We start from the raw sequence: 19616 nt of genomic DNA on the forward strand, positions 1-19616 counted from the left end.
AAAACGCGTTTCTAAATTCCCTTATTTGAGGATCAAACTTTCAACTCGCGTTTTCTCGAAACTATGTTTCAAGTAGTTATCATGTTTTAGAAGTATACCGACGATATTATTGTGTAAAAATAACAACTGAGTGCAATTACGAATGTAGTAAAGTGCAGTCGCGTTGAACCCATATTGGGTAGAATCATGAATAGGAAAGAATCTCGATTGCGTAAAAAAAAACAACTGTGTGGAATCACGAATATAGTAAACTACAGTTGTGTGAAATCCATATTGTATACTTATGGGAATTGCGAATAGGAAGAATTGCGTTTGTGTTATCGATCGCATAATCCAGTTTTTAAACATGAAATATTAGCAAACCAATTATTTTATGCATTTTTATATCGTTTTTAAAATCATCACTGACTTCTGTACTTAATTAGAATTACAGCCGAAAATAATAATTTTATGAGTTTATTTCCCGATTTCTCCTTTTACCTGAAATATCTGTAAAGTCCAGAGCATTTTATCACTTTTATAGCAAACGGGTGGATTGAGTCAGAACGTATTGTTAACCGGAAGACCATTAAGTTAGATGTTATCTTCCGGCGCCGGAACCGGGCGAGTCGGTCCGGCGCGCCGGAAGATCCGATTACACTTAATAACGGGGCGAAACTGAACGCTCAGCTCTAGTTACAGCCATCTTCGCTGTACAGAGCGGTTTTTCAACTTTTATCCATATAGAAAAGTGGGTTAGGTTAGATTTGAACTGCGACCCTTACAGAAAAGAAATGCTACTAGAAAAGTGGGTTAGGTTAGGTTTGAACTGCGACCCTTACAGAAAAGAAATGCTACTAGAAAAGTGGGTTAGGTTAGGTTTGAACTGCGACCCTTACAGAAAAGAAATGCTACTAGAAAAGTGGGTTAGGTTAGGTTTGAACTGCGACCCATACAGAAACGAAATGCTACTAGAAAAGTGGGTTAGGTTAGGTTTGAACTGCGACCCTTACAGAAACGAAATGGTACTAGTAAAGTAGGTTAGGTTAGGTTTGAACTGCGACCTTTACAGAAACGAAATGCTACTAGAAAAGTGGGTTAGGTTTGAACTCTGACCCTTACAGAAACGAAATGCTACTAGAAAAGTGGGTTAGGTTAGGTTTGAACTGCGACCCTTGCAGAAAAGAAATGCTACTAGAAAAGTGGGTTAGCCTAGGTTTGAACTGCGACCCTTACAGAAACGAAATGCTACTAGAAAAGTGGGTTAGGTTAGGTTAGAACTGCGACTGTTACAGAAATAAAATGCTACTAGAAAAAGGTGACGAAGTGGATTAATTAATTTAATAGGATAACAATATATGAAATATTTGCACATTTTTAATTAAGATTTGGTTACAATTTTGGTGGTCATTTACTATTTTTGGGTTTACAATGATTATTTTGGAGTAATTTGCTTTAATAGGATAGCAAGATTTAAAAAATTGGTTATAATTTTACATTAAAATAGAGTTCTAATTTTGGTGGTCATTTACTATTTTTGGGTTTACAATGATTATTTTGGTGTCATTTTCTTTAATAGGACAGCAAGATGTAAAAATTTGGTTATCATTTCACATTAAAATGGGGTTGGAAATTTGGTAATCATTTACTATTTTTGGGTTAATAATGATTAGTTTGGTGTCATTTCCTTTAATAGGATAGTAAAATGTAATAAAATTGGTAATCATTTCACATTAAAATGGTGTTATAATTTTGGTGATCATTTATTATTTTAGGGTGGTAAAATATATTTTTTCGGTATTAAATTTTACTAAATCTGGTGATCAGTTAAATAGCAGCCGAAATATTCCACTTTGTCGATTCTAGTTTTCGAACTCACTCTCAAAACTTACCTAAAAACATTTTAAGCACTTTTATAGGGTCTCAAAGTTTAGTGTGAGATAAAGACACAATTTGAGTAGTAGTAGTAGCTAATTGCAGTTATAAAAGCTTAAATTTTCTCAAGCTGTTCATTAACATCATAAGTCCAAAACCGAGCTGGCTTCATTATTGAGCGGGGCGCTGGATGCGATTACCGTTAATAACTGCAGTGGAACGATTCTACTGCACGCTGCACCGCTGCACTAACTCACTGCCTTCCGAACATCTTACAGCATTTGTAGCTAGCTGAGTTACTAATATTACGGAACTGTTTAAAATGAAACGGTTAGTGTAGGCAAGTGTAGGTATCGTTCAATTAATTGATAGAACGAGCGAGAAGCGCGCGCGAAGTGAACGTTTTAGGGCTAGCCAAGTGACATGGAAATGGTCACGTCACTTTTCGCAGCATTTGTCATACGGATTTTTCGTTTCGTTTGGCATGTATCGATGTAGGTAGGTACCATTTTCATTTTGGCTTATGCCCCGTTTATTCGAAACGTATTTAGATTAGCGAACGGTGAGCGAGGTAAATAACATATTTTCAACCTGCATCGAAAAGCTTATTGTTTTTAACTAACGTATAGTTCTTTCTTAACCGGTAAGGTAAGACTATAAACTTTTTGTATATCTTCCTATCTAAATAAAATCATTTTTGGAATAAACCAAAATAAATCTTAGCAAACTTTTTGTTGAAACAAAAGCAAGTATAATAACCACGTTTCCGAAGCAAATAATAGTTGAAATAGGTACATCCGGGCTCTCTTGTATAGAGTTTTCAGTAAGTACTTAAGTTTTGATGACGAGGTTGTAAATGCGATTGAAAGTTTTTAACGGGCGCAGGTTTATACCTACCTATGAAAATGACATTAAACTTAATCCGGAGCACAAAGCACTGAAATGAGAATAATGCAACCACAAAAGTGAAAATGTGTAAAGGTAAGCCCACGAGGCTTGGACAAAGGGATTTGCATACGTTAACATCGGAGGTAAATGTTTCGCCATTCTGTGTTTATAATGCAGTTTTGTTGCAGCTCTTAGGCTTTTGTTACAGTGCTTACCTTATGAAAACACAATCAAATACCTAATGCAGGTTGGAAACTTGAAGATAAATGAAATGAAATGAAATGAAATGAAATATTTTTATTTCGAACATATTGTCCATATAAAGGGTTAGGTATTACAATAACTTATATCTATAGTTAGTATTATAATTAAGACGAAACAAACAAACAAAACAAAACATTTATAGCTTTCGCGGCGGAACAGCAACAGGTGAGTGTAGCTGCACACACCGCTTGACAGGGGCGAGTCCCAACGCTGCGCCAGCGTACTTAGGATACTGTTCAAATGCCAAACCTCAAACCTCTTACATTAGTTAATTTATTAATGTGAAAATATGTTACAACAAATAGCAATGGACAGTCAACAACAGAAGTATGAGAGACGTTAAGGGGAGAGTCTTCAAAACGATCTACGTACTCATACGTACGCTCTCTTAACAAAAAAAGTTACATGTATTGTATTGATGTTTTAAAACACCTTGCCCATTTAGCTCTGCTGTATTTAACAGCGACTGAATACATTTTATAAAAAGTTAAACAAAAAATTTATAAAACAGCATCCGAAGCTCTCTTGGAGGTGAACTGGAAGTGTTGATCCACTGTTCATCCCACAATTAAAGGCTGTCGGGTGTGGTGTATTCTCACAGATGAAGTGATGCGGCATGCCGCACCACAGGTTGTGGAGGAGGTGGAACGTGCGGGTGTTGTGATGGTTCTTCGGTTCGTCCCACAGCAAACTAATCAGGGGCCTTCTCACAGATCACAGATTGAATGATACGTCATGCAGCGCCACAGATCGTCGAGGTGATGGAACCTATGGGTGTTGTTTCTATGGTTTACTGTTAATCCCACAACAAACTGTCGGGAGCCTTCTCACAGATGAAGTGATACGGCATCGCGCACCACAGATCATCCAGCTGAGCAGAGCGGAAGATGCCGCCGCAGAACTCCCCGCGGTGCTCGTTGTGCGTCCCGTTGTCTGGCTGCCCGCCCGACCAGCGCGCGTAGCCCGCCTCCTCTAGGGTTTGCCCTGCAAGGTTATATCAAATAGCAAATTAAAAAAAAAACAACGGGTTGCACTCCGGGAGTGCCGGCGGAAGTGAAAACTCAATGACATTGTAACAGTTTTTCAATCAGGTCACGTGTCCATCTTACGTCTTACGAATCGTGACGGTTACGGTCACGTGACCTGTCGCGAGTTTAACATTTTTTTTCCCATCACAAAAAGTGCACAGCGCCGGTAAAGAAGTTTTCACTTCAAAATATGCTGTATGGAGCTTTTACTAAGTCTCGATCGAGGATATAATAGGTAAATATTTTATGAATTTACCTTGGACGGTGAGCCATTCTCCGTGCTCGTTCCAGTCATGGAAGCCAATGAAGACGATGTCCTTGCCGAACGGCGCTCTGGCCTGCAGCTTGCCGGCCGGGTTCTTAGCGAATAGCTCCTCTAGGACCTGAATGATAAAGGAATAAAAACAAAGGAGAAAGTTATGTATTAAACAACAGGATGGAAAAGCTAGGGAGAGTCGCATGCGGTGTAACGCACAGAACATTGTAGATACGCCACGAACTTAAAATTTAAAAACACTTTTTAAAGTTGTTGAGAACAAATTGTCGGCTTTGTTATGTCGACACGTTTTAGCATTTAGTAGGCAAAATGAAACGACTATAACTATAACCAAGACAAACGATAGTACCATAGAGAAAGTTCTGAAAGTTCCATTAAGAATAAAATATTTAAAAAACCGGTTCGGACTTGGTATTGGTACCTTGGCTTCGGCTCCGCTGTTGATGACGGCCAGATGGCCACCCTCGGCCGTGCAGGCCATGTGCGCGCGCGACCAGGTGCGCGGGACCAGGTGGAACTTGTAGCAGCTGCCCGTGCGCGAGTCAAGCTGGTACTCTGTTGACGTTAACATTGATTTGGATACAGAGAAAATATGTAGATACCGAGCGTGAAAATCGATCCCAATGAAAGTAGATCGCTATGCGTGTGTGGACTGTGTGGCTAGACCACAAAAAAACTAGAAGTCGCCACTGCTGTCCGAAGGGCAAATTGGAGAATGGAGACCACTCTGTTCAGCTAAAAATCTCTGTTTGAATTTAAGACTGGGTGATGTTAGCATGTTTCTTGCTCAGTCTTGCACAAAATGAATGAGAGCTTAGTAGGTACATAATGGTAAAAAAAGGAAGTACATAAAGTGTAGGGTTTCTGTCGTAACGAAGTTTTAGACAGAAGCTGGGAGATTCCAAAGCAACACTCACCATTGTCAAAAGTGCCGCAGGCGTTGGTTATCTGGTTGGTGTACTTGCGATAGCAGATGTACGGGAAGGTGTCGTTGCACCTGACATCAGCCAGCGAGCCATCCTTCAGCTGCAGGATGCACTGCTCCGAGTCCTGGTCATTGTCAGGCTCACCAGAAGCCCAGTGGTGCGGGATCCTCTCCAGGGGAACTCCTGGAAAGTAGAATTTGTGTCATATGTAGGCAGGTATGTGCAGGAGAAAGCCAGAGCCATCCTGAAACTGTAAAATGCACACTACACCGACTTGTAGTTGGTTGGTCGTTGGTGGGTCTCCAGCAGCCCCGGGGATGAGATCTTGACTATGTAGAGAAACTGCTGGAAAATAGGACCAAATCTTTAGTCACCTGCAATAATACTCATGTTACTCTTCGAAGGCCGTAAAAATATGTGACACGCTCTTAAGGCTCTAGGTACAAATAAGTTAGATATTTTTGCGCCCTTCGCTGTCTAACATATTATTGCAGGTGACTATACAACCTTCCACACTTTTTACTAATAATTTATGAACTTTACTGCAAAGATATTATGGTCCCACGATGATCAGTTCAGACTGCTAGTAGGAAAGTGTGCAGAAGTGCAGAGGTACATATGTGCAGAAGTATATAGTGCTTGACGTCGGATCCGCTGTGTTATGTTAGCAAGTTCGAGGTCTGATAACGTCCTATTTAGCAGGAGATCTAAGGTCCCGTTTTCTAAGGGGACCTTGCATTTTGGAGACAAAGCAAACCGCTTGGAACAGGTATTCCTGGGGGTGACCTGAGCTGATTAAGCCCGGTTGCCAAGAGGTTCCCCCCAGCAGGTGGGCAAGGGAGGGGGGGGGGGGAAGTGACTCCGGCGCGCCTCACTCTAAGCTTTATATCTGCATACATCTCGCAACTATATCAAGTTTGGTGTCATTTTCGTATAATTCGAGGATGAAGAATTCATTTCTGTGGCAAAATTTTCACTCACCCATACAAAAAATACGAAAAATTCAAAATTCAAAAAAAATCTTTTAATTTTTCTTTTCAAAAATCCTGTACAAAATGTATACTATGAGGATTTGCTCTAGAAAAAAAATACCTGTGAATAGCCCAGTTATTCTACTATACAGAATAGTAAACTTGTCAAACATTTTTTTTCATAACTTTGTTAAAAAAAATGTTTTGTATCGCGCGGCGTACCTGCATTGTAAGAGCGGTATGCAACGTTTAGGATTTTTAAGTATGTTTAGATAATTTCTGATAAGTTGTTATTACTTTTGGACGTGATATATATACAAATATAAATTAAATATATAAATAAAGATGTTGGGAAAACTTTCGCTAATAGAGTTAAGTATTATAAATAAAATAAATAAATAAATATTAAGGACATTGTTACACAAATTGACTAAGCCCCACGGTAAGCTTAAGAAAGCTTGTGTTGTGTAAATGTGATAAAATTAACATAGGAGATGTTTGACAAAAAATGCGGGTTAAAATAAGATATATATTGTTCGTAATTGCCATTACATGCCCATGGGACTGTGCATTTTAGGTTTTTTTTAACGCAGTTGCACCTCCCTGCGCATTTTGTTTTGCAGCGGCAACGAATAAGCTCTAAACAAGCAGCAGCCGCCGCAGGTAGGCTTGTCCATATGGGCTCCGAATAACCATGTTGTTTGGACCAGCCCCAGTCAGCAGGGCATGGTGGCTGTTGCTGAGGGGCTATAGCCCCTATAGGATTTGGTCTATGTTTGGGGACAGATTATAACCTGTCCCCAAACATAGACCAAATCCTACACCGGAACATGCGACACAACTGAAAACCGCCGTGTCGCCGAAATGTCAACCTGGTTGACAAGGTGCAGAAAACCCTAGAGGAAAAGCAAACCGCTCTATGTGCGTTCCTTGATGTTGAAGGTGCTTTCGACAATACACCCACAGAGACCATACTCAATGGTATGAAATCAAAGGGAGTAGACGAAACCACCAGATGGGTACATAGCATGCTCTCGAACAGAGTAGCCACTCTGACCATCAATACTATATATAGAGCATGAATTTTATACCACTAAAGGGTGCCTACAAGGAGGCGTTTTATCCCCACTATTATGGACCCTAGCGGTGGACCAACTTCTTGCAATCATGTCAGGCCAAGACTTTGATACACAAGGATATGCCGACGACCTTGTAGTCATCGTCAAAGGCCCTTGCCTCAACACAATATCCAACCTAATGCAAGGAGCTCTAAACACAATATTCAAATGGTGTAGAGAAAATGACTTGTCCATTAATCCGAGCAAGACTGTAATAGCCATTTAACCATTCACAAGGAAACGGAAGCTCGATAAACTCACAAAATCAAGACTTAATGGACAAATCACCTTCACCTTCGACCAAAAGTTAACTTGGAACCCTCACCTGAGAAACATTATACAAAAAGCGAAAATGGCCATGTGGTCATGCTGTCGAATGGCAGGAGCAAGATGGGGCTTAAGACCCAAATTGCTATGTGGTTATACACAGCGGTAGTGAGGCCAATTGTCACCTACGCCTCCGCAGACAGCAATAGACACTCTAAACAGCCTGCAACGCACGACTTGTTTAACAGTAACAGGCGCCTACTCCTCGACACCGGGAGCGGCCCTAGATGCACTGCTGGACATCATACCACTCCACTTGCAGGTGCAAAAGGAGGCCAAGCAGTGCGTCTACAGAATATGCACGCTAAACAGGCCAAAATGGCGCTCTCAGGCATTAACCGATCTAAAGGCCTGGGTTTTTGCGAATAGAACTCTTAGCATACCCACTGATGACACGCACACCGAATGTCATCTCACCAAACTGTACACAGTAGAAATACCTCCTAGAGACAAATGGATCAACAACCAAATGTACGTCGAAAAGGGAAGCCACATCTGGTATACTTACAGATGGTTCCAAGAAAGGCAATGATGTAGGATGTGGGATCTATGGTGAGAGATCTAAGCTCAGAGCGCTAGCTAGCATGGGCACACTGGCCTCAATCTTGCAGGCAGAAGTCTTCGCCATCAACAAATGTGCGGAGATCAATCTGGATAGAAACCTAAGACACCAGCATATCTACATCAACTCAGACAGCCAGGCTGCTCCGCTGGCACTAGAATCCCTTGAGTCAAACTCAAAACTAGTCCAGAACTGTAAAACAAACCTAAATGCACTGGCTTACTCCAACAAAGTTACACTTAGATGGGTACCAAGGCACTCCGACATTAACGGAAACGAAGAAGCGGACGAACTTGCTAGAAAGGGCGCAGACACACCCCTGGTCGGCCCAGAACCGTTCTGTGGAAGCACAAAACGAGATGCATATTCTCTGCTCAGCAACAGAAAAAACGAGAGCAATCGATTGGTGGAAGTTCGTTAAAGGACAAGAACACTCGAAAGCTCTGATCAAAGGGTTCAACAGCAAAACTGCTAAGGAGCTTTTAGGACTCAAAGGGCACAAAACCTGCGCGGTGACCAGAATACTGACTGGACACTGCAAGTTGAACAAACATATGTTTCAAATTGGCAAGAAACAAGATGCGACATGCAGGTTCTGTCAGGAGTCAGAGGAGACTGCAATGCACATTCTCTGTTCTTGTGGACCACTAATGTCAAAAAGGAGTACCTACATAGGGCGACACGTAGTGCAATCCTATGAGGTACAAAACATTACGGCCCAAAGAATCTGGAACTTTCTGGATGCAACGGGCATTAGTAATGAACTTAAAGGGCCGTCACAATAGATCAATGCTGGTCAATGCATCACTCAAAGGCCCACAACACCACAATAATAATAATAATGTCCCGCGGGGGCAGCTTGTGGCGAGCTGACGGTGAGTGGCGACACCGCGGACCCCTATTCCAGAGGGCCCTGTCATCTGGCCCTCGCCTCTGTGCTTGCCTTGATCGGCCGGCCAGAATGGAGTCGCAAGAGCGGGACCTATGATCCAGGTTGGAAGTATAAAATGTCATAACGCTGGCGGCCTGCTGAACGGATTACCGGGATCTGGCTACCGCAGACTCACATCTCGCCAACCTCACAGCCACTCCAAAGTGTTGCCCTGTTGTCGCATTGTGCGTGCGGCCATTGCGGGGCCCACTCAAGGAGTTGGCGAGTCACCACCTGTCATTTACAATTTTGAGACTGATTGTCACGGCAGGTGTCCGCTAGTCTCTCCCATAGCCCATTATCCAGTCCATCCAACTTTCAAATCTATAGCCCATGACCTTAGTTCCCATCGCAGCACAAAAGTGCTGCACTGCAATAGTCTTTGCACCTGGCGGGGACCATCTCCGGATGTATCACATTGTGCGTTCGGGGATAGTATCCACCACATGTATCCCTTGCTTGTAGATTAAAGTGCCTTAAAGGGCCTCTGCTCTGTTGGCTTCGGCCCCACGTACGCCTCCCAAAGGTCCGGGACCCCATGGTCCCGAGATATGGAAAAGACATACAAATAATAATGTTAATTTTATCACATTTATAATACTTAACTCTGTTGGCGAAGGTTTTCCCAACATCTATATTTATATATTTAATTTATATTTGTATATATGTCGTAGTCAGATCGTATAATCCGCCGTATTACATTACGGCTAGCCGTTTTCAAAAACAGGGGCGTTTTGAAATGCGGCGGTTCGACGATTAGCCGAATTGTCATTGCGATACGTTCTTCAATAAGGCGGCCTACGTTTAGCCGCATCGTACTACTATTTTAGATTGTAGAGTGACCAGTTCTTTCGGTCGCCTACGTAACCGGAGTTTGACAATGTTTGCAATTTAATTTATTTTTACCATTGTCCCACCGCACTACATGTGTTTCTTTTCCAAAACATTTCCTTTACAACTTAAATAGACGGAGCCCCGCAAGCGGGGCTCCTATTTCTGGGCGGTTTGCCCTTCGGGCATCTGAAGTTACCTAACGAACCTAACCTACTACGTTTACCTACCTACGCTTTTTTCCCCAAAGTATAATGTTTTCACGGACGTCTCACTAAATCAATAGGTAGGTAGGTTAGGTTCGTTAGGTAGCTTCAGATGCCCGAAGGGCAAACCGCTCAGAAATAGGAGCCCGCGAAGCGGGGCTCCGTCTAGTTAAGTTACGAAGGAAATGTTTTTTGAAAAGAAATAGTCCGACGAACTCCAGATTTGATGGACACCCCAGCATTTGTCAGACAACGCCACAGGTGTTAAAAATGGGAACTAAAAACTGTCAAAGCGGCGGCTAATGACTCGCTGTATTACATTACGGCTAGCCGTGTTGAAGAACGTATGGCGCCGAATACATTCCGGCGGATTCTCATTCAGCCGCATTCAATCCGGCTAATCGTTAAACCGCCGCATTTCAAAACGCCCCTGTTTTTGAAAACGGCTAGCCGTAATGTAATACGGCGGATTATACGATCCGACTGCGACATATATATCACGTCCAGAAGTAATTTATTAATGCAATCTACAACCAGAAGAATAACAACTTATCAGAAATCATCTAAACATACTTAAAAATCCTAAACGCTGCATACCGTTCTTACAATGCAGGTACGCCGCGCGACACAAAACATTTTTTTTTAAGAGAGTTATGAAAAAAAATGTTAGACAAGTTTACTATTCTGTATAGTAGGATAACTGGGCTATTCACAGGTATTTTTTTTCTAGAGCAAATCCTCATAGTTTAAATTTTTTAGTGGATTTACGAAAAAAAAAATTAAAATATTTTTTTTGAATTTTGAATTTATCGATTTTTTGTATGGGTGAGTGAAAATTTAGTCACAGAAATGAATTCTTCATCCTCGAATTACACGAAAAAGACACCAAACTTGATATAGTTGCCAGATGTATGCAGATATAAAGCTTAGAGTGAGGCGCGCCGGAGGCACTTCCATGCCCACCTGCTGGGGGGAACCTCTTGGCAACCGGGCTTAATCAGCTCAGATCACCCCCAGGAACACCTGTTCCAAGCGGTTTGCTTTGTCTCCAAAATGCAAGGTGGTGGACCTTAGATCTCCTGCTATACTTAGGTTATAGCTTGTGTGTAAGGCATTTATCATTGTTGAGATGGTTAATTTGTTTAATAAATGAAAGATATAATTAATTAGCTCCGGGTATTCCCTTTAGTAGCATAAAATGTAAATAGAAGTTAGATAACAGCAGATAACAGCGTCCGTTCGTAATGAATGACAAATAACTTACAATAATGGATATTTTTATCAAGTAAATAAATAACCTTCAACTGTCTTCGCGTCGAATAACAAGACCTCTCAGAATTTGTTCAAATGTGTTGTCAGTTTAATGATAAATATTGTATGTGATAAATGATGCATGCGTTCCCCTACTAACATCCGCCGCTGCAAACAGACAACCTTCCGGTTGTCTGTTGAGATGATAGATAGATAGAATACTCTTTATTGGCACAGCAAAGACCTCACAGTTAGCTGACCATATGTATGTACCTTGTTGCTATAAAATAAAAGATTCACCACTTTTCAATGTGTGTTTCTGTTACCCACCCTCGGCTCGCGGGTGCGACACCTCTACATTCAAGTGACATGCGAATGGATGAGAAGTCTCCCCTAAAAAGGTGGCGTGGAAGCTGGTGAAGATGGCGCAGTCCAGCTCGTTATTTCCGAACGAAGTTGCAGCCAAGCAGGTCACTCACGTATTCTAAGTCGATAAACGCTCGACCTGTTTCACTCCGTCCATACCGAGAAGTATCATCGGGAGCTTGCTTTGGCGGAACGGCGCAGACGACCCACCAACCAACTAATCGCCAACGTAAGCTCCCGATGATGCTTCTCGGTACGGGGTAAAACATATCGAGCAATTTTCGACTAGATACCTACATATAATAACGGTTTTAATATATTTAATATGTCTGTGTCTCGCAGAAGTTTTTGTTATTAAGGCCCTACCAAAGCCGCGAATAGCGTTTCGTAAGCCACACCCGCTAGCTTCGTCCCCCCCGCTAGCACGCACACATGGAAGCGCTTCGCGGTGCACTTGAACTCCATCTAACTTCAAAACAGTTAACTACCATAACGCGTAACGCGGTCCGCCAGGAACTTAAATTCGGACAGAAAAGAAATAGATGGCGTTGTTACTAATGGCAAATAATAAAATAATTAAATATATTGTTGTAATAAACTTAAGACTACGTAGCCAGTTTTTATTGTTGATTTTTGGAAGATGCTAACAGCATAGTTAATTGTAAGTATTATAAGAGTATTGATAATAAGAAAATAACACAAGAAAAGAGAGAAGATTATTTTTGGTAAAATATTAAAATATGATGAAAATAAATTTACTTGGGATTTACGGTCACTAAATGCAAATTACAACCTTATTGATATGGAATTACATTTTATTCATGTACGTAGTATAAATATATCGCTGCTACAACCCTGGGGTTGCGGGCGTCCATAGGCTACGGCGAAAGCTTACCATCAGGAGGTCCGTATGCTTATTTGCCACCAACTCATTATTATTATTATTATTATAAACGATATTTTAGACTTCTAAGTACATAGGTATATACACCGATAGATAGTTAAATACTTTGGTCTATGAGACGATATCCTTCTATTCGCGCCTACATTTTTCAAAGGATCACGCCGAATTTAGCCTACCATTCGATAAGCATACATATGTCGTAGGCCGATCGTAAGATCAGGCAGATCGTAATGTTCCTGTGTAATGTTTTGACGATAGTCACATTAAACCAATACATAGGTAGGATAGGTTCGTTAGGTTGCTTCAGATGCCCGAAGGGCAAACTGCCCAGAAATAGGAGCCCGCGGGGCTCCGTCGACTCAGGGAACGAGTCAAAGATTTTCACGTTTCACGATATGCCTAGGAATTTCACGATATGCCTGATCTTACGATCGGCCGCCGACATATATATGATAAATTTAATCATATTTCTTACAATCTCATACATATATTAGATTCCAACGGACACTTCTTAGTAACAAAAATAAGTAAAAGAGTAATTAAACCAAATCAACACATCCTGCGCCATTACATAGAATCAATGACAGTTTATAAATGGACGTCTAGAGCTAAACAAAAATGTATGGCAGCAGAATACATTTCTACGATGTTCCTGATGGTTGATGCTAATAACGCTTACTTATAATGTTCTTCAAAGAAAAACATTCATACCACTAACGACATACTGTTTTAAGCACTAAGTATCAAAATTGCAAACAGAACTGCGATACAGTAAAAACTTTTTTTCCAATGACTTTAATTGTAACATGCCCAAATGACTTACGTCAAAAGTGAATAGTGTGTGAATAGCGAACGAATATAGAACGAATAGAGTCGCTATGGATTGTGTTTTCATATTAATTATTACATATTTATTTGATGGTATTGTATGAAATCTAGATGAGCACCAATTTACAATTAACTTTCACCGGCTTTCCCCATTGGAGTCGTTTATTTCTTCTTTAAAATTGATTATTGTTTTTTTTATAAAACGTTATTTGATATCAGGGTATGAATAACACAAAAATAGGTTTAAAGTAACTAAACTAAAACACGAATATTTATACTATATAGACTTAAAAATACATTAAAATACCTACTTAAACTAAAAGTAAAGGGAAAATGTATATATAACTTATTTATAAATTGCGTATATGATAAAAACCTACAACTTAAGAATCCTAATTTATTTGAAATAATTTAAGTTTATTATTAACTGCCTTTTAGGCAAACATAAACAAACTTTCTTTTTTGGAAAAGTTATTGAATTTATTATAACAATCCTGTGATGGTTACTATATTCCCTTCTCTCTCTGGAACTGAAGTAAATATGTTTTCACCACACCAGCTCGGAAAGGCTTACTTTGCACTTCAAAAACTGATAGCAAAGTTGCATTTTATTCACATGTGAGGCAAAGTAATCAAATGCAAATTTTGAGTTGTTTTCTTATGTTTGCTGGTAGAATTGACTTTTAAATGATGATTTTGGATGATAAATATTTAAAAACATTTATTTGGATTTATTTGGTTTGATTTTGTTTGATATTTTACATTAAATATTTGCTTCGGGTTGGTGTGGTGAAAAATGTTGTGTTTCACTCGGAGGCAAATTTTGTTTAACTCTCGTGCTTTGAAACCCTCGCAACGCTCAAGATTCCATTTTCGAACCACTCGCTACGCTCGTGGTTCAACTTTGGGATCTTTCGTTTGCTCGGGTATCAATATTAGCACGAGCGGTTAAACAACAACTTTGCCCCCTTGTAAAACAAATAACTATTACTTAAGTGATTGGTTTTACATTTGATGCTATAACAATTTTTACTATAAAATAGCTCTAACTGTTATACTCTATTCCGGTTCGCATGTTATGGCTTATTAATTTATGGAACGCGTATTGAATGTATGTATTATCATAGGTATTTAAAAAAATCTATTAACGTAATATCAACTCATTCGATTTTTGTTCCTTGACAGCCTTTAAATGCCTAATATCATGGATATGTTTACACTATTTACGGCACCTTATTTCCTTGTAATAAGGCATAATAATATTTAACATATCCGTACGATGATACCTTATTGATACCCATTACGGCAGAATTTCTAACCTCAAAATCGTAGAGAAATCCCGCTTTTATAATGTTCTGTGAAGTGTCCGTGAATTTCTAATTACTGTCGGGACTTCCATTTCATGTTTAGAGCCTGATAATATACCTCCCATGTTTTAGCGAGTGTTGGGCCAAACTTGTATGGGAGCGAAACATCATCCTTTGCCGCCTTTTTCTACTGACAAGATCTGCTTGACCAACTATAGATGTTTCTTAAAAAAAATAAAAGAATGTTTAATTTGAGAGTTAATTTATTAATTGATCGAGTGTGTTTAGGTATAAGTTTTTAATTTAAGTAAAATGAGCCAACTTAAGGTTTTAAGGCACTTTCCCTCCAGAGCCTATTATTTTTTTCCACCCAGTATAGTAGACAACCATTTCTTTCGACTCAATAAAGTTTTATTATAAAAATCGCTGGTAACCCAGGCGACACGTTTTGAGTCATCGCAACATACTAAAAAGCAAAATTTGTCAAAGTATGTATGCCAAAAATACCGACAAATTATGTTGAAACAATGAATTTCAAAACAAATGTCATAAACCAATCATCATTTCTTTAATTGGCAACTTTAAGAAAGGGACAGATAGATTTAAGCCTCTCGCTCGGCACGTTTTCCTCATTCCTCCTAGTCAAGCTAAAACAAACTGTATAATGATAGTAACAGAGTACAGTGTATTACATATTTCACTTTTTCCACAGTATCCTGTCATTATTCATTATAAACACTGACTTAATATTAGAAATAGACACACAGAGCGGAACAAAAATGTCAACAAAATGTGGATCAGAATGACATTAGCTGCAAATTTGCATTGATGATAAAAACGCTTACGTAAATTTTGAGTCAAGATAAATGTTTTGTACGGAAAAGAACTTACTGTCGTAAGCATTAAGTGTCAAATTTGTAAACATTATTACCAACACTGTTAAAACTTTAAGTCCGATGGCACTAAACGTAACTTCACCTTTGTATTTACGTCAAACAACGTCAAACGAGAATAATGAACGAATGGAGTCCCTTTGGTACATTTTAATAGGTATTACTGTACAGAAAAACCGAAGTAATAAATGAAACAAATTTAATTCCCGATGAGTTCAAATAAAATTAATTCATGGTAACAACCCGTGTAAGTTATAATAAAATAAATTTATAAATTTATTATATTTTCCTTGAAATAAATTCAACTTATTAAATAACTGTGTATTTTAGATCTACATAATACTCTTCGCACTTTCGTTCTTTGCAATATAGTGCACGGGGACATTCAGGTCGCTACTGGTACTGATTGGTTATGGTCTTTATCAAAAAAATCCTGTGGTTGTCACTGTGTTCAGACAGGTTTAACATTTACAGTTAGTCGATGTAAGCCCTTATTGGTCGTGTATATGTCGGAAACAGGGAAATGCGCCGAACACACAAGTGCCGTTTTGCCTTGTTTAAAACTGCATCACCCCTATCTCTTGCTATAATAGCAGTCCACTCTGCACGTCGCATAGGTTTTCTTGGAAATCTTGAATTTAAACATAATATTATATCTTACGAATTCCATATAAAAATAAAAAAGTATTGGCCTCACATCGACTCATTAGATTTTTGTTCCTTCACATCCCTTCTTTGGTACTAACAAAATAATTTATTCAAAATCATGAAATTACCACCAGATTACATAAATTATGTAATGCTATCCAAAGAACTAACCGAAAGAAATACATTCCATGCTTTTTCCTCGTTTTATCATTGTTGTTTTTGCATATTTTTACGACCATTTTACGACATTGTTGACAACTTCACATTTGAGCGGTCCATACAAGACTAAACGAAAAAGTAACGCGTGATCTGTTTTAACGTTACTTTTGCGGGGCCATTTTTTGCGGCTGATTGGGTATCCAGTTCTTATTCTATATCAATGATTATAAATTATAAATTAGGTATGTGAAATTGTACTGGCGGCTTTCATTCTATTGTGCGGCTTTCAAACCTATGGTCGCGGGTTCGAACCCCGAACCGTGTGAGTTTTTGTAAGTAGGGATCTTTTTTTAGTGGTACTTAAATAATTATAATGTGACCTAGAGTCCTAGAAGATACAACAAATAGGTATGAATAAATACTTACGAATAAAACTTTTCGTAATATTAAAATATCATAAGTAATTATTTTATTAATACACATATTTCAATAATTTTAATTTATTTGCGTATGAAACAGACAAGATTTATTTTAAAATTTTATTTTACGATTTATTTTTATATTACAATAAGATAAGCAAAAATAATATTTTTATAGATATTTTCGAAAAAAAAATACAAAAAGTTGAGGATGGTTCAGGTTAGAACCGAAGATCGGTCACTCATAGGCGACGCAATTTTCACTGATGCCTAATATCACACAGCCACCAATACATTACAACAACTGTCGAAATTTCCTAACCCGTTGTAATTGTTCAAAGAGTATATATTTTGACTTAGCTAAGCAAACACGCACACATGCGTAACGTATAGGCCTGTAAAGATGTCACCACCTGTAGTAGACCTCCGATTCCGTTACTACTCAATGGAGCTACGACTCATCGTTTATTGGATATGTAAATTTTACGTAATCCGGAGCGCTGCGCGATTTGACATAGGTCTTACCTCTTTGAGGCCCGACGGCCATCTAACATTACTGGCATAAAGGATGCACTTATGACTTTGACGCATGACAGAATGAGAAGCCGAATTGCGTAAAATGGGCGTTTTCAGTTGAATTCATAAAATCAAAAACGATGATAAATCCGTCGGTATAATGATAATAAGTAAATATTCTTTGCTATGACAATTAAGACGAGATGAAAACCTTTACTTTAAAGTGGATTATGCTGGATATGGATGTGTTTTCTAGTTGCACTGAGGTACTTAAGGAAAATGAAGAGGTAACTTTGGATTTATTTTCTATCGAGAAAATTTTAAGCATTCGTGTTTCGACTAGCATGAAATCTCTTATCATATAGTCAAAAAACATATATCCGAAAATCACATCTGTTTATTTCCGGGGCTAGCCACTGCCACCTTTCTAAGATCCTGTTATTTTGCGATGCACAGCCTTAAAGAGCTGTTTGTCTTCCAAGATCCTCTTCAACACTGTCATCTGCGAAGTGTCCTCATGCCTGTTCCTACAGCAATGAACGACATGAACGTACCCTCGATAGATGCGAAGTCTCCCCTAGAGAAGGTGGCGTGGATGCCCGTGAAGATGCCGCAGCCCAGCTCGTGGTCTTCCACGAAGCTCTTTAACACATCTGACATCTTTTGAGTCAGCGGAGACGCCAGGGTGCCTCCTGTAAGCAGAACAATGTATTATTTAGTTTACAGTTAGTTATATTTTAGTTTAGTATAAGAAATCCAAAAGAATTGTTGAATACAAAATATGGGTTCTCTAAATTTCCGACTTACGAGTATATTAATTAAGATTGTTATTATTTTACTTTGGCCGTATTTTTATTTTTTTGGTATAGGTTTTATTTGTATATTGAAACCTCTTTAGTTGACGATTTAGATTAGTCGATTACAGTAGGCAGTAGGCACTGTTCTTATTTCAATTTACAGTATTTTTGGCATCGGCACTGTCATTGTGTCAAAGGTGACATTGGAAAAGATCTCCAAAGTCTCCAGGAATGCTATAGATTGTTAAATAAAATATAATAATCTAGGAAAATGGGAGCCTTGTAAGTATTTATATATAAAGTTATTCGTCATTTTAATGTGTTCATTGGGTTTCGTAGCCAAAATGGCCATAATTAAGCTTATCGTTTTTGGTTTTTGGTAGGGTAATGTTTTTTGTGTAAGTAAATAGGGGGAGGGGGAGGGGGGAAACCCCCCCTCCAAATTTCCCACCGCGGAAATGCTTGGTTTCTGAATTATTCATAATTTCATAGTTATAATTTGAGCTTATGAGAGTGCCAAAGATTGGGTTATTCGCAGACGGTCTAAAACGCAATAGGACTAGTGTAATATTTTGCCTATATCACTTTTAGTCTACATCGCGAACGGTCCAGAACGCAAAATGCCTACACTACATCATTTTCGTCGTTTTACCTTTACGTTAGCGATGTCGACGGAGCCCCGCTGTCGCGAGGCTCCTATTCTGTGCTGTTTGGCCTTCGGCCATTTGAAGATAACTAACGAACCTAACCTACCCTAGTGATATAAAAAAGTGGTAATTTTGCGTTCTAGACCGTTCGCGATGTAGACTATAAGGGATATAGGCAAAATATTCACTAGCCATTTTGCATTCTATACCATTTCTATACCGTCTTAATATTCAATGATCTCCCAAAAAAAAAACTTATTTGCGGCAGCTAAAATGCTTTAAATCAATTTAAAACAACCCAAAACAACCCCTTACAGCGTCAGTTATCCTCAAATAAGGAGACTTATTTTAAGATCCAACCCTATATATTTATAATATACAGGGTGATTTCGGGGTCGTGATCCAGAACCGCTTTTTCTGACTCTGTAGATGATCCACATTATCATATGGTAGTATTTTATTAAAAGATAATTACTTGAATTATTCTTATTTTTCAAGTAAAATTAATGTTATACTAAGTAATTATGGTCACCCTATGACTTTTGACATACGCTGTATGGAAAGCGACAAGACGTCACATTGAGTAGGGTCACCAAATTGTATGCAAAAATGTTTTTTCCTACTTGTCATCTGGAAAATAATCATCATTATTGGTGATAAACAATAATTAACAACATCATTAGGCTCATCTTTGGATT

At 38.9% G+C, this 19616-nt stretch overlaps 3 protein-coding genes across 4 annotated transcripts in view; 1 reads left to right on the top strand and 2 right to left on the bottom strand.

Moving 5' to 3' along the window:
- The window catches only part of LOC134791252 (small ribosomal subunit protein mS33), a 271224-nt gene that overhangs the window by 85807 nt on the left and 165801 nt on the right, over positions 1-19616 (bottom strand). The gene's annotated exons all lie outside the window — the stretch shown is intronic.
- LOC134791209 (hemolymph lipopolysaccharide-binding protein-like) overlaps positions 3297-19616 on the bottom strand; it is a 54794-nt gene continuing 38474 nt past the window's right edge. For both annotated transcript variants that reach the window (XM_063762182.1, XM_063762181.1), the window contains exons 4-8: positions 18029-18166; positions 5229-5420; positions 4733-4866; positions 4291-4417; positions 3297-3990 (exon numbers count right to left, since the gene is read on the bottom strand). In XM_063762182.1, coding sequence (XP_063618252.1) covers positions 3803-3990; positions 4291-4417; positions 4733-4866; positions 5229-5420; positions 18029-18166 — 779 coding nt within the window. In that variant the 3' untranslated portion in view covers positions 3297-3802. The remainder of the gene's footprint in view (positions 3991-4290; positions 4418-4732; positions 4867-5228; positions 5421-18028; positions 18167-19616) is intronic.
- LOC134791208 (protein I'm not dead yet 2-like) overlaps positions 18467-19616 on the top strand; it is a 33594-nt gene continuing 32444 nt past the window's right edge. Inside the window, exon 1 of the mRNA XM_063762180.1 lies at positions 18467-18572. The gene's annotated coding sequence lies outside the window, so the exon portion shown is untranslated. The remainder of the gene's footprint in view (positions 18573-19616) is intronic.

This window comes from Cydia splendana, chromosome 6, assembly GCF_910591565.1.
Source record: "Cydia splendana chromosome 6, ilCydSple1.2, whole genome shotgun sequence".
Classification (NCBI taxonomy): Eukaryota; Metazoa; Arthropoda; class Insecta; order Lepidoptera; family Tortricidae; genus Cydia; species Cydia splendana.